The sequence below is a fragment of the Gymnoscopelus braueri genome, assembly GCF_963280865.1.
Source record: "Gymnoscopelus braueri genome assembly, chromosome: 9".
Classification (NCBI taxonomy): domain Eukaryota; kingdom Metazoa; phylum Chordata; class Actinopteri; order Myctophiformes; family Myctophidae; genus Gymnoscopelus; species Gymnoscopelus braueri.
Window position 1 is genome coordinate 41,381,896 of NC_137610.1, and position 15,629 is coordinate 41,397,524.

The 15,629-nt window shown below is 43.4% G+C and overlaps 1 protein-coding gene across 2 annotated transcripts in view; it reads left to right on the plus strand.

Annotated features, from left to right (window-relative positions):
* LOC308091989 (cyclin-dependent kinase 17-like) overlaps nt 1-15,629 on the plus strand; it is a 31,382-nt gene that overhangs the window by 10,493 nt on the left and 5,260 nt on the right. For both annotated transcript variants that reach the window (XM_080437762.1, XM_080437761.1), the window contains exons 2-11: nt 3,748-3,896; nt 6,736-6,897; nt 8,192-8,328; nt 10,955-11,080; nt 12,098-12,154; nt 12,613-12,727; nt 14,107-14,201; nt 14,392-14,454; nt 14,946-15,069; nt 15,211-15,331. In XM_080437762.1, the coding sequence (XP_080293888.1) occupies nt 3,770-3,896; nt 6,736-6,897; nt 8,192-8,328; nt 10,955-11,080; nt 12,098-12,154; nt 12,613-12,727; nt 14,107-14,201; nt 14,392-14,454; nt 14,946-15,069; nt 15,211-15,331 (1,127 nt within the window). In that variant the 5' untranslated portion in view covers nt 3,748-3,769. The remainder of the gene's footprint in view (nt 1-3,747; nt 3,897-6,735; nt 6,898-8,191; nt 8,329-10,954; nt 11,081-12,097; nt 12,155-12,612; nt 12,728-14,106; nt 14,202-14,391; nt 14,455-14,945; nt 15,070-15,210; nt 15,332-15,629) is intronic.

The window sequence follows — 15,629 nt, forward strand, 5'->3', positions numbered from 1 at the left end:
ACATTTATTAATATATATTTTGTTGTTGATCAAAAGTTGGGCTCTCGTCTGTCTGTCTGTCTTTCTCTCTCTCTTGCTCACTCTCTCTCCCCCCTCTCTCTGTCAAACGCGTTACTTGGCTTCCACTGTAATTTAAGCTAAAATACAGGCTACTGGTTATATGTGCAACATTTCACTTGATGTTTTCCAATAAGAATTTATAATCTCAACCAGACAACTGGTGGTGTCTACTGTATTAACAGGAAGATAGTTCAGAGGGGAAACGGTGAAATCAGCATGGGCAGTGCAGTCGGGCACCACGGCCACTGTGGCCTTTAGGGCATGTCATTTTTCGAGGGGCACACGGCCAAAGAGACATGGCAGTCGTGAAATTCCTGCCCTGGTGGTCATGTAAACTTATATTTTACAATATAAAATGTCGGATACCATTTGCCTGAATATCCTGATTGATCTTGAACTCTTGACAGTGCTGGAGGTGATGATGATGATGATAATGATGATGGTGGCAGATTGGTAGCGATTGGTCCACTACGCTGAAATGAGACAGTTCCAGGGATGATGAATTCTGCAGAGACAGGCGGCCACAGTGGAGCGCTAACCTGGCTTCCTGTGCTGCAGGGTGTGTGTGTGTTTGTGCGCTCTCATCAGCCATGCTGATGCCCCTGCCCTGTCCATTGTTAGCATACTGTCCGCTCAGGGCTACAACGGGGAAGAGGACAGCATATACAGTATGTGGGCTAAAGATGCCCACTGGCATCACATAACATCAGCATCCATGGGGTCCACCCCCTCCCTGCCCGCTATCTCCCTCCCCATTTTCCCCTGCTATCTTCTGCGTACTGTCCCTGTGAGGCAGAATGACCAGGAAATTGGAATTTAGCATACAGCTGGAGCATGATGGGGGAGTTGTGATGCGCAGCAACCGCTGGTTTGGAGGGGATGGAGAACAGGGTGGGGGTGGGGGGGAGTTGTGGATGAACGCCACGGGGGATTGGAGTTGGGTATGACCTCTATAGGGTGTTGGATGAAGGGAGATCAAAAATCTGCATGTTGTTTTCCGCCTTGCTCTGCATTTTCAGCACGGGGGAAAAAAAGCAGCGGGGTTGCTGTGGCAACAAATCCCTAATGGACGAGTTTGGGACCCACCCTCCGACATCACCTCCCCACACACACCCACCACCCCTTCTTGGCTGTTTCCCAGTGGAGCTCAGAGCTCCGACCCCCCCCCCCCCCCCTCTCAGGGGAGCATGGTTCGGGTTGGGGACAGGGATCATGTCCAAAGCTCCACACTCCAAGACCTAGAGCCAGGGGATTGAGCCTATCAGAGTACCCATAAACCCTCTCCTTTTACCCTCCGATGATGCCATAATGTTTCCATTTTCTAGAGAGCACATTATGGGAATGTATGTACACTGAGAGTTGTGTATAAGCTCATAATCCCTGTCATCTACGTATGATAAAGGATATGCAATGTATTTCCTTCCAAACATGACATATGGCATACTTATATTAATTCATGTCCTCTTCCGACAGAGAGAGTTAATGGCAAATGTAACACCCGTGTTTGTCAGAAACATCATTTTTTAAGCTTTAATAAGTCTGCCCAATCGCCCCACCTCACTTTCTGTAAATATTTCGATTATTTATTTTAGTGTTGTTGATATGTAATATAAATATCTCAAATAGAAGAGTTAGGAGACCACGTGACGTCCAACCACCACAATTGTGTTCGTTATACTGTATTAACATTAGAGTTATTCTGTTACCAATACCAGTGTCGGAAATGCCTCCAATACTGCCTAAAATGCTGGTATCGTTATCGGCGAGTACACTAGTCTATGCACCGATGTGGTACTACGTAATTTATTATCACGTGATATCTCATTTACGCGAAACAATTCTTGTTTATTTTGAATGTTTGCTTTTTAATTTAATGTTGCATTATTGTTTTATACCGTTACTGTACTATTTTAAAAGTCTTATTTTACTAAATTGTGCCTACATTTTTACAACTTATTAAAGGAATTGTTATTTATTTGTAGATTTATTTATAACATTTTTTTCGCTATTGCTCTACCCTACAGATGGGTTAAAATGTTAAATTCACTAAACACTGATTCACTTGAGAATGCAAGGTCACAGAGGGTTGTTCAGTAGAACTGTGTTGTCCATACTTGTGACTCAATGTACTTTGTGGCTGAACTGACTTGACTTGCAACTGTTTCAACTGCTGAGTTATAGCACTGTCTTTTCCCAGTACCATGAATAACTAGATTGACTGTCTTTGATCATTTTGATTGCCTGATGAGTGATGACTAACTTATCGTAGAACGGAACCGCAGCACAATATACTGTTTAGCTCAAGAGTCTATGAGTAATGCTTGCTTAACTACATTTGGCACAGTTTTTTGGTTCTTCCTGCTATTGTCCCAACTCGCTTGTGTCATGGCTGACGTGTACCACTGGCTGCAGTTCAGTTTATGAGTGATGACTAGGAGACGAAGGCTGCCGGTGGAGATCCGTTGACAGGCAGCTCTAGCCCTCAGGGACTGTTAGTCATGTGGCTTCATGCTTTGCTCTTACTCACAGAGAGAGACAGTCAGGCACATGTCCATGTCTGCACTAGTAGTGGAATAAAGACGGCTCCATTGAGGTCGCAGGGAGAGTAGAGCTGGGCAATATGGATTTTTAGAATCATATACTGTACCTTTGTCGATATTGTGGGGATGACTTACTGTATTTGTGTTTTCACAAAACATTTACATAAAGAAATCTTTGATAAATAATGAATAGTAATGCCCACGTGGGGAAAGGCAAATGATAGCACCTAGAACACATAATGTAAGTTCCGAAAATCACGACTGTATAATGCACTTATTCCATATCATGAAATGTAAAATATCCAAAATCCCAGAAGACCATATCTAATCCCATTATCATGTCCTAGTGGATTGGTTACACATAATATGGGCATTCTTTTATTTGTCATTTAAAATTCATCCTCTCTCTCTCACTGACTCACTCACTCATTATCTCTCTCTTCCCTTTTCTCTCTGACTGCGTATGGAATGTGTGTTGTGAACTGGATGTTGTCCGAGCTAGTCCTGTTCCATTCAGCCACAAATCCCCTGGTTTAGGATTTGCTTTTACAGTCCGGTGTGTTCAGGACCATACTCCCAAACCCACGGGTAGGAATCTCTCCCCACCTTGTCCCAAGTTTCCCAGAACAGTAAAGTAACAGCTCCCGCATTCGCTGAGTCACAATTGGCATCGGTGTGCTGATCTTTGCTTGTCACCACTTCTTTGCCTTGTGAACTAACCATGTCTGCTCCACAGACACTTGCGTCTTGATGTGGGATTAGGAAACACAGCCCGAGGCGGTCGGTTGAGGTGTACTCTTTCATATTCTCTTCCATTGAAAGTGGTTTTGATATTACCTATTAATTCGGCAACATGTCATGGCCTGCAAAGTCCCACGTATGATTGTTTTCACATAGTGGGAATTTTCGGGGAAACGCACAACTGCTGGTATTATAGGACAGGTGGCAAGTGACAAAACTGTTATGTAATATACATACACTGAGCTGTGTGACTCTGTAAAATAATTTCACACTGGGGTCTTATCAATAGAGGTCCCGCCCCCTCTAAAACTGTGTGTTTGTGTGTGATTTATTTAATTTCTGTACATTTATCTCGTTATTATTAGTATCTCACTCTTTTACCCCATTACTCTGTATCCCTCCACAGGCCTCCCCTTCCTGAGAGCTCCATGGAAAAGATGAAGAGGTTCAAGCGGCGTCTCTCGCTGACGCTAAGGGGAAGCCACACCATCGATGAGTCGCTCTCAGAGCTGGCTGAGCAGATGACCATCGAGGAGAACGGCCTGAAGGACAGCGGTGAGTGAGCGACCTGCATCTGACCTGTCACCTGAACTTGGTCATGAAGACACTTGCTTCATGACCAAGTTCAGACATACACGTTTGAACAATACAACCACCCCCCTACATACATACACACACACACACACAGATGCACACGCACAGCACACTTCCCTTCCCATGCAGATGGTACTGTTCATTACATCGCTCAGTGGGAGGCATTTGAAAACTGTGACCTATTAAGGCTTCAGAACAAAGCTAGGGTTGCGTGGCTGCTTATCTTTTCTTCGCTGATATTCAGCAGAACTGCGGGTGCGAGGGAGGGAGCGTGCCTTGGTACTCTGCTTCAGTGTTGCTATGGTGTTTGGGGTCTGGAAACATTCCAGAGTTTCCATGACATTGCCTCAGCTACTTGTGGACTATGTGGAACCAGACGGGTATCTTGATGCATTTCTCTCTCTCTGTGTCTCTCTCGCTCTGTGCTCTCCCCCTTCTTCACACAGAGCCCCAGCCTCTTTCAAACCGTGCTCCAGCTTGTTGTTCCCCTCCCGGATTTTTCCAAAGGACAACGCTTTGTTTTGTGTTTTTTTTCCTTCTCCAGCCAATCGGCTCATCCAAGTTTTTTTTTGTATCCCCTCCCTCACAACGTACTTCCTGTGAGAACTAACTGGGGTTTGTAAAAAGCTTTTTGTCTGGTGATTAACACCAGGTTTGGCCAGAGTGTTCGGTGCTTGGTGCGAGGGGACAGAGAAGCATAGCGCGCGTGAATGTGTGCGTGCAGGACATTTCAGCAGTCTGTGTGTGTAACGGACTGTAAATGGGGAGAGAGAGCAAACTGGAGTAGCCAGATGAGATGAGATGGGATCTGAACTCAGCGATTGTGGATGTATTTTGGTCCAAATCTTATTATGTAACAAAAGACACACACACACACACACACACACACACACACACACACACACACACACACACACACACACACACACACACACACACACACATAACGGGCCAGCAGCTGCAGAGATGAGAGGTGGCGTCATGATCCGGATTTGCATGGTGTGCCTGTGTATATGTTTTAATACGTTTGTATGGAAATATTGTGTCTATTTTTACTGGACTGTGTCCAGCCTGTAATAATCGACGTCAGCAGTTTACTCCCCAGTGACAATCACTCCTTGTGCTGCAAACACCAGTATTTTCTCGTTCTGCTTGATAATGTTGGAAAGCTTTTCATATTTTACCTGGTCAGTTGATGGCCCATCAAGTAACTGGACAGAAAGTTGCCAGGTTGCCAGAAAGCTGCAACAGACAAAACATAGACCGGGTATATTTACCTCTTTGTGATTATTTTTTATCACAATTAAGCACGTAGGCATTTTGTTTGTCTGCTTGTACTGTAGTGTAGTGTTTGTCTAAATATATAAATAAAAAACATAAAAAGACAGGTCGCTGGAATGCACTCTGCTTTTGTGATTTGATTAACTTCCCAGTGGTGTTAGTAAAATGCCTGCCCAGCGTGGTCATGGTGACAGAGATGTATGGTCACGGTGAAAGCGTGTGGGCCTGTGTGGTCATAGACAGACCTTTATTGATCCTGTGTCATAGAAGCACCACAATAGGTAGGCCTGTCACAATTATTACATAATCGTCCAATCGCAATTATTTGAGATAATAATAATCGCCATATTCGTTTCCATGTTGAGAAATGTTCATGCATTTTCAAATATTAAAACATTTGAGAAATAACAGATCTACAAGCTTACAACGCGTCACTTCGTGTATTTGTACTTTGTATATTTAAGTTATTTGTTTTTTTCTGCCCTGTGCAATTTTTGATACGAAGCCTAAAAGGCAAACAGATTTTTTTAATGACCATGTTCAACGCAATAAACACAGTTAAATCGTTTATCGCAATTATTTGAGTGACGATTAATCGTCAACTTAAATTTATAATCGTGGCAGCCCTAACAATAGGTAACACAGGACAGATGCAGATAGAAGTAGAGAGCTGTAAGAGTAAAAATAATACGGATCTGACCTACAGGGAGTTAGAAATAAGGTACCAAAAAAACTCAAAAGGAGGTCAGGTTGCCTCCATAAATCTACATTATTTAACACAGCTTAATGTTAGAGCATCTTTTTCGATCTCAATTTTAGAACTAGCATTAAATTCAAATGAGAAGTCGAAAGTACTTTTGTTAGTATGTAGTTGTCATTGGAAAGATACATGCTTTCTTATCGATTCACTATTGAAAGCATGACTCAGCTTCCAGTTTTAACAGTCCTGCCAACAGAACAGAGATTAGATCACAAATAAAGCTTCCATCCCACAATGGTGTTTGTCAACAAAAACTGATCTTTAAGCTAACAAACCATCACACACCATTGTACTAAGGAGTATAAAAAAATGTGGCTTAACCACTCAAACCTTATATACTTTGTTGACCGGGGTACCGGCGGGGTCTATACTTGGTCCCCTTCTTTTTTCCCTCAATACCAAATCTCCACCGATTGTCTGCCTATTTTTGCTGAATGTTCACCTATTATGACATGGCCAGAATAGGGGCGCTATAGGGTTCATGTGGTTCAGAGGAAATCTTGGCTGGCTGTGTCCAGGCCAGGGTTTGGTTGAAGAACTAGGCAATAATAGGCATGCCTGGTCTTGCCTGCATTTGTAAGAGCATCACACAATCTCTGTAGTGATGTCATTATTTTTCGAAATAAGTGAGTCTGTCGATCAATGGATAAGCTTCTGCCAACACAACTCCATTCTTCAGAGTGTCTGTAGAGTTTCCATACTCCTATCAACTGTGTTTGTTCTTATATAAACAAAGCTGTTGTTTTTGCCCCTCTACAGAACCCATAGTGAGGAACGGCCGCCCTCCATCAGCCCACAGTGTCCACTCCTTCCTGCACCAGTACACAAGCTCCTTTAAGAAGCCACCGATGAGGCGACCACAGAGTGTCATCGGAGGTGGTCTGGGTTCCCTGGTCATGCCCCGCAATGGCAGTCGCCTTGGTGAGAGACGCACACACACACACTTAACTTGATTGTTGTCTATCACTAAAATGATTGACAGGTAGATTTTGTCTGGACCAAACTAGCCTTGTGTTGCCAGATGCTCGGACATTGGACATTCTGCCACTGCCCCAATATTAAGGACCACCCTAAAGTCTTTGTATTGGCTTGGTTCATCTCAGATTTGTTTCCGCTCAGTGTAGATGTCACCAGATGTATCGGACATCTCCCATCGTCTGGCTACGCTAGACTAGGGCCAAATCTACAAGTTACTTCAAATCCAAAAGCAGATTTGAAGGGGAGTCTCTGCCTATTTGAAGATATAAAAGACACCTGTTTATAGTCTAAAGTTTCCTTTGAAGACAGTTTTAAATCGTTCTCTTTTTCTGTCACTCATTTCGCTTTTACCCATATCAATAGAACCTTACTTACACATCATATAGAATAAAACATACAAACCACTGTCAGGGACCCATCTTGTCACATACACACTTACATGTTGACTCAGCCACTTCAGTGTCAGATTCGGTCACACATTAAACAGCTCGTTAGCAAATGTTCTTTTAACTAACATGCCTTCTTAAAACAATGGTAGCTCTGTAGGACAACCACAGAGATTTCCCTTCCAGTTAAATATCCATGATACTCCACCTCTATACAAACAACTACTGCATGACTCGGTGCTTGATAAGAGTAGCTGCCATTAAAAATGTCACAGAGAATGTTATTGTTTCCGTTTCTCTTTGTTGATGTCATCAGCTGGTGCTGAGCAAGCAGCCGCTCCCTGGACTGGTTTCCACTGGAATGCCCTTTCTCAAGCCCAATTTATACTTCGTTGTACGACGGCGTCGTGTGCTGAAAATAGCTGATCTACAGGCCTACAATGTGTCGCATTAGCGACGGCAAAAATAGCTGGTCTACAAGTTCACAACACATTGCTAATGTGCCATGTTGTGGGCTTGTAGATCATCTATTTTTGGCTCACGACCTGATGAACATGCATTGACATCGAAACGTTGTCACGTTATTTGCCTGCACCCTGTAAATAAAAAAGGCTTTATTTGTCTGAGTTTGCTCCAGTGCTGTCCTTCTTCTCTATATAAACACTCTTTATCCCTTCACTTTACCCCTCTGAAGCTTAATTCCTCTGTAGTACAACAGTGACTACAAGTCAAACAAAGGCGCTACAAGTTAACAACGTGTTGCGATGCGTTATCTTGCAGATCAGTTGTTTTTGGCAAGTGACACCTTTTGTACGATGGATTGTAAAATAAGATTAACTGTCTCCTTCCAGATATCGTCCATGAGAACTTGAAGATGGGTTCAGATGGAGAGAGTGACCAGGCGTCGGGGACCTCGTCAGATGAGGTGCAGTCGCCCACAGGGGTTTGTCTGAGGAACCGAGGCAACCGATCTCGCATTTCAGCGGAGGTGAGACATCTCCCCCCCCCCCCCCCCCTTCCTTCGTGACGTTTATATTTTTATGGGACATGAGTCAGTGATCACTTTGGGCCGGCACAGGAAGTCAAAAGAGGTTTATTATTTATTTAGATCCTCATTAGCTGCCACATATGGCAACAACTGGGGTCTGTGTAATGATTCACATGACACGACAGATTTATTCATGAACGCATGTCACTGGCTATATTAATCAGGAGTGCCTCTTCAGCCTCCACTTTGAACCAAATTAGTCTGACGTTTTACTTTGCCTCTGATGAACCCACCTCAGATAGAACGGTGAGCTGGAGGGACCATTTGACAATGGGCCTTTTCCTCAGGAAGTCCTATTTGATCATGTGTGTGCATGCGGCCTCTGAGTGTGGGCGTCTTCTTCAAAGCTTGCAAACACATGAGGAAGTTCTTTACTGGCCACAGGATCGTAACATGTGTCTTTCTTGCACACGAGTAGTGAGCGGTGAAGTCTGCTGTTATAACCACCTTGAGGTATTCTACCAGGCACTTTTTGCAGCAAAAGATCTTGAATGCAAACAAAAAAAAAGTGCTGAAGTCAGGGTTTTATTTATTTACTTTTGCATCTGTCATGTGAAACTTAACAGGTAATTGCTATGCTGGTTATGTCATATGCACATACAATATAAACAGTTTGTATGTGAATTCTTGTCTTTTTGCTAAACAATGTCTAGTACAGGAATGTCACTTTTCTGGGCAGAACAATTATTAGTATTCTGGGCATATCATTTGCCAATAAATGAGGTAAACTCACTGTATGTTTAACACCAGCCTCAACCCTTAAATAGTAAAACCCATCATTCTATCATCTAAAACTAATTTATACTTACGTCAAATCTTATCATATGCAACTTGCTAATGTTCTGTACATACTGTATTAGTTAGATTAGGATATCAAGTGCCTGTATTTGTTTGGGATGCAGTGTGTGCGGAGGCAGTTGGCAGTAGCCTACTAAAGTGAATGAATGGCACGTTCCACTCTACCTGATGGGTGCGTGTGTCCCCCCCCAACTCAAGTGTGTTCATTGGTTGGTTTTGGTCACAGGATTTGTCAGCGGCTCCCAGTGGCTATGTTCAAAGACCAAACATTCACACATGTAAGATGGGGGGAAAAAAGTCTCTTAAGCGGCTTAACTCCACTGGGAGTCTACTCACCACGAGAATGTGACACACCACCTCTCGCTGCTGCTTTGAGAGCTAGCTAGTAGCTAACTCTGCATGCCGGCTGGAACGTTTTTTTTTTTTTTTTTTTTTTTTTTTTTAACACACATGACAGACACATGGTCACACTCAGACTCTCTCTCTCTCTCTCTCTCTCCTAATCTAACAAACACTCCATGTATTGTATGAGCAGGATTTCTGCTGGAACTGTGAGACCAGTACAGTATGTGTCTGTTCTGTGCCTCTGGGCTGCAATTTGTCCAATTATTTGAGGGGAGGGGCCAGAGGAGCATGGGGAACCTGTTCATCTCTGGTCAGGTAGTGATCTATGGTCCAGCTCTGTGTCCGAGAAGGAGAAGCAGGACTGTTTTGTGATTAAATCACTCGGATTACTGTAATACGCTCCAGATGGGCCCTGTTGTAGCAGATTAGAACAGGCTGATTGGACCACTGGAGAGGCGGGGCGGAGGGGTTAAAAAGATCAAATTGATGGCAGCCCACGCTCAAGGGGGCAGTTGACCAGTCACGACCTGGCACACAACATCATAGACCAATATGATTGAAAAGTTGTATTCAAAAATGTTGGATATAAATTAATATTTGGTTGAAAATCAAGCTTGACCACATTAGGTCATTATAAAAGTAACCATATGCCTAAACATCTCAAAGCTTGTGCAATCACACAGGCCAGAAAGGCTATGTGTGATTGCAAGTTACGAATTAATTTTATTGGTGAGGCTGTGGGCTGAAACTGGGAAAGTTGCATAAACTGAGGGAGTGCCCACAGTGGTGCCAAGTGTCCACTGGAGTATCATTGGATTTAAGGCAACTAAGAGGAAGTCACAGTGGATTAACAGCAATAATCTAACAAATAGAGGAAATGCATCATGGGAAGAATCTAGGCAGCGTATTGTGTGAGTGTGTGTTTTCATTTTTATGTAACAAGTCATCAGGATCATGCTTTTGCAGTCTGTTCCTCTGTATAGAGTGGTCCCTGGTCTCTTAAAGAGCCCTGAGGCCACCATTAATTCCGTACAAAAGTCCAGTACACATTTAAGTCTATACATTACAGTACACTACAAACGAGTGTGTGTAGACACGCATACACACACGCACACGCGTGCACACTCGGCTCGCATACTACCCTCTCTGTTGACTCATAGAGTCTAAAGCAGGCTGTGTGTGTGTGTGTAGTGGGGGAAATGGCTCATAACAGACTCAGAGGTCGTTTATTTAGGGTCGCCACCATTTTGTTTAGGGTCTCTAGTATTTATTTAGAGCTTACTCCGTTTGCTCAGTGGTTTACTTTTGTTTGCATAGGGTTTTACACAGTGTTGACACTGTTTATAATGGCCTTCTCTGTTGTTTTGTGTCTGTGTGTGTGTGTGCATGCACGTGCACATGTATGCGTGTGTTTTGCGTACAGGATCTGAACAAGCGCCTGTCCCTACCGGCCGACATCCGGATACCCGACGGTTACCTGGAGAAGCTGCAGTTGAGCAGTCCATCGTTCGACCAGCCGCTCAGCAGACGTTCACGCAGAGCCTCCCTGGTGAGAGACACTGAGAGGGGAGGAGGAACAAAGAGGAGAAATTAAGTATTAGCGTGAGGGAAGGAGAGCTCGCTAACAACGTTTAGAGGAAGGTAGATGGAGAGATGGGCCTGGACGAAGAGCTGGTAATATTGACAAAGAAGGAGGGATAGAGGAGAGCGAGCTGAGATCAGGAAAAGCAGGAATGGATGCAGTATTGATCTCCAGGGGAAATTCAGGGGTCGTAGCAGCAACAGCAGCAACACGCATGTGCAGTCTATCACCAGTGGATATATGCATGAAATGAATATACAGTACCTCTATCGCCAATGAATTTGATAGACTATCAACAGAGACTGTATGTACAGTGTCAACTGGTCTTCAACAGTCTTATCAACAGTTAATATGAGTGTATCTACAGTTTATCCACAATGAATGTATGAGTAAGTATAAGTGAGAGAGTAATGCTGATAAGACGAGAGTTGTAGGACGATACAGGCAGAATAAGTTTGAGGATAAGATCGAGAGGGAAGAGGTAACTGCAGTATGATAAAGAAGACAGCTGTGAGAATGGGTTTTAAGTATTGAAATACTGTGAGAGGCGCAAGTTGACAGCTCATGCTTTGTCACACAACCTCCCTAATCTCGTCCTCTCAGTGCCGTTGTCGTGTTTACGTTGCACCTCTGCGTTGAATAATCATCTCCCGATTGTACTGTTCTGGTGTACATCTGTCTGAAACAGAGCGGAGGAAAAGTGTGAACATTTCTGCACACTCCCGGTCACATGCAATGTCTCACATGTCCTCCTTACACAAGTGTACGCATGTGTGCACTGTGTGCACACATGCAAAAAGCCAAAAGCCAACGATTCCCTGTCAGGCGAGATTAGCTATGATGGTCGTTGGGGGAACGGCCTCCTTCTAAACCCCCCCTGACATGAAAGGCAGTCAGAAGGATTTCTTGTGGTGTCTATAAGCTTGTCAACACTAATAAAGAGACGATCTTCACTAATGTAATTTTTCCTCTTCTCTCTACTAGTCAGAAATTGGATTCGGGAAGCTGGAGACCTACATTAAACTGGACAAACTGGGGGAGGTACGTGGAAAGTGTTGTTCACCTTGGCATTCTTTCCTCTATCTCCCAGGTGCTAATGTTCTCATGGCCACTGATGGGTGACACACACACACACACACACACACACACACACACACACACACACACACAGACACAGACACAGACACAGACACAGACACAGACACAGACACAGACACAGACACAGACACACACAGACACAGACACAGACACAGACACACACACACACACACACTCAAAAGGGCACCTCCTCCGGGTTGCCCCAGTTTCCTCCTACACCAAAGAGACATGCATGTTAGGGATATAATCCTGCCCACTGCCCTTAGACCTGGGGCTGGGCCATGGATGCCACAGGCTGTCCTTGTAAAATAAGAATTTGTTCTCAAGGGACTTTCCTGGTTCAATAACAGGGTTAAAACGTTTTACTGAAACACACAAACTTGTGTCTCCCTGTTCTCCAGGGCACGTACGCTACAGTCTACAAGGGGAGGAGTAAGTTGACGGACAACCTGGTCGCTCTGAAAGAAATCAGACTAGAGCACGAGGAGGGTGCGCCGTGCACTGCAATCCGGGAAGGTGAGAGGATAAGCATGGCGTATGACGCATGCCTTAATTGCATCTCTAGCGAACATTCTGTGAAAATAGCAGATCTGCGGTGCGTTATGAGCTTGTAGATTGGCTGTTTTCATCAAATAGATTAGTTTTTTATTTTGGATTTACCATATCAGCAATATATCAGCAATACAATTATGCCAGTACACATAGATGCATCATGAATAAAAACAAAACAAAAACAAGATACAAAAACATACACAACTTATAATAAGCAAGCAAACCCACCCACCCCTCCCAGGACCAACGATGCCACGAAAAAAATGATTTGGTGTACAGGGTAAAAAGGAGGAGGCCTGGTCTAGACCACTGGGGGACACTGAAGTATAATAGGGTATAATATAAGTGGTTAAGTTGCTTTTCCACTGTATGGTACCACCATCTCAACCTGATTTGACTCTACTCGCTTTACTTGATTTTCTGCTACAGATGGGGGGCCCCCCTCAATGTAGCAATGTGGTCGTCATAGTGATGTCCAACCCTCTGCGTAGGAGAGTGCTAAAGCAATGCTAACAATGTTACAGTGTGTTTGTGTTGTCCTAATTTCTATAACTGTATACTATGTTTCCTCTTTCTGTGCTGCTACATGACAACCACATTTCCCTCTGGGGATCATTAAAGTATCTACCTACAGTACCTACCTAAATTTGAAGCTACAGTATTGCTGTCTCTAAACAATATCTATTTCACCTATACACACCAAAACAAACTGTTTCTGATAACATTTTAGATGAGAAATAATCCATGCACTTGCTTAACCCATTAACTGCCAGAGGTATTTTCATATTTCTTTAGCCAGTGCCAGAGTTTTTCATTGAAAAAAAAAAGTACTCCTAACAAGGAAGTGGATAGGAGTCTAGATCTTCGAAAAATCATATCTCCTTGGTCTTTGGGTCAAATTGAAAAAAAAAAATGTAGTTCACGTAGATCTACGCGATTGGCACGTGGCGGCTTTAAATAGGTTCGCGTAGATCTACCCTGATTGGCAGTGAATCAGTTAATATTGATTCATTTTACATTTCCAGTGGCTTGTTTAAAACTCGTTAGCTTCCACGCATTATAAGACGAGTCGTGATACAATGATGCTTGTGACTCTTCTCTTTGATCAATCAGTAGTCTGCACAGGGTTCTCACGTCACCTTTTGGCATCGCCTCAGCTTACTTGTTACCTCGATGGAGGTGATATCAAAAAGTGAAAACAAATGAGTAGAGTTGAGCCATTACCATGCAGTGGAAAAGTGCTTTCAGATATGTCTACATTACCATTCAATTAGTCCTCATGCCTTTCACTCGTCTGTGATGTCAGAGATTTACCCTTCTTTGTTCTCTTCAACCTTTTCAAGTATCGTTACTGAAGGACCTGAAACACGCCAACATCGTGACGCTGCACGACATCATCCATACAGAGAAGTCTCTGACACTAGTCTTCGAGTACCTGGTGAGAACAACAAAGCGACCCCACGCCCGTGACTCGCATAGTAGCCTCAGGAAATGTCTTCCACATCATTATTTGTTTAACTCAGCGCCCTCTGTAGAACAGATAATGTTAATATATGGAGCATGTGAGGCCAGCTGCTGGTCTGGTCCCGTGGTCTATAACAGAGCCTCCTCATCTCTCTGCCCTTTAGGACAAGGACCTCAAGCAGTACATGGACGACTGCGGGAACATTCTGAGCATGCAGAACGTCAAGGTGAGCATCTGCAGGCGGTGTGCCAGACCAGCTGTCTTCAGGGACAGTCTCAAAACTCTGAGGCTGAAAGATCTTAAGAAAACAAACATGCTCGCTCTGCCCCCTGGTGGCGGAAATGTCTATAGTTGAGGGAGGAATGATGTGAATCCCTTTTTGGAGGTCTACTCCTCCTGACCAAATAAGAGCACAAACTATAATGTTATGAAATTGTATTCGCTTCTGTTTTATAATTGATGGGATATTGCGATTTCCTTGATATATAGCAGTAATAATACCTGCAATTTATATAGCGCTTTTCTAAATACTTAAAATCGCAAACAAAACAAATAAAAATCTACTTAAACGTATGCAAACTATGAATTAAATTGCACATTTGGGAATGAACACACAGACACAGATATAGATAGATAGATAGTACATTTTGAATTACCTACTTTCCAGTGATGTTAGTTTTATCACTACAATTTCAAAGTGCTCTGTCTGTTCTCCAGATTTTCCTGTACCAGATTCTACGAGGTCTGGCATACTGTCATAAACGGAAGGTTCTACACAGAGACCTAAAACCCCAGAACCTACTCATCAATGAGAGGGGAGAGCTCAAACTGGCTGACTTTGGTACGAAAAATATTGTATTCAATATCTTTCTTTTATTGTGGGAATATGAAAACTGAGGTTTGTGTTCTGGACTCAATGTATTTTTTTTCCTTTCTCCTTTTGTTTTAAAAACAAAAACAAACAAACAAACAAAAAAATCAGGCTTGGCCCGGGCCAAATCGGTTCCTACGAAGACATACTCCAATGAGGTAGTTACACTTTGGTACCGGCCACCAGATGTTCTACTGGGCTCCTCTGAATACTCCACACAGATAGACATGTGGTGAGTAGGCTGGTCTTATTATGACAAAAACACTGCTTAGACTTGCAGCTCGCTCCCTCATTGTGACCACCTCTACTCCACACAGATGATGGAGAAGCAAATGTCTGTTAAATACTGTGAAATACTGCTGACTAGCCATCCTTCATTGTTTAAGGTTCTTTCAATAGGAGTTTTTGTTTGATTAAATTGTGGGCTGCAGTGCAAAAACCAAGACAGGAAATAGAGGATGAAAAGTAACACACTTGTCTTGTGGTCTTTGCTCCCACAGCAAACTGGTATTGAGGCCTAAACGCCTCTG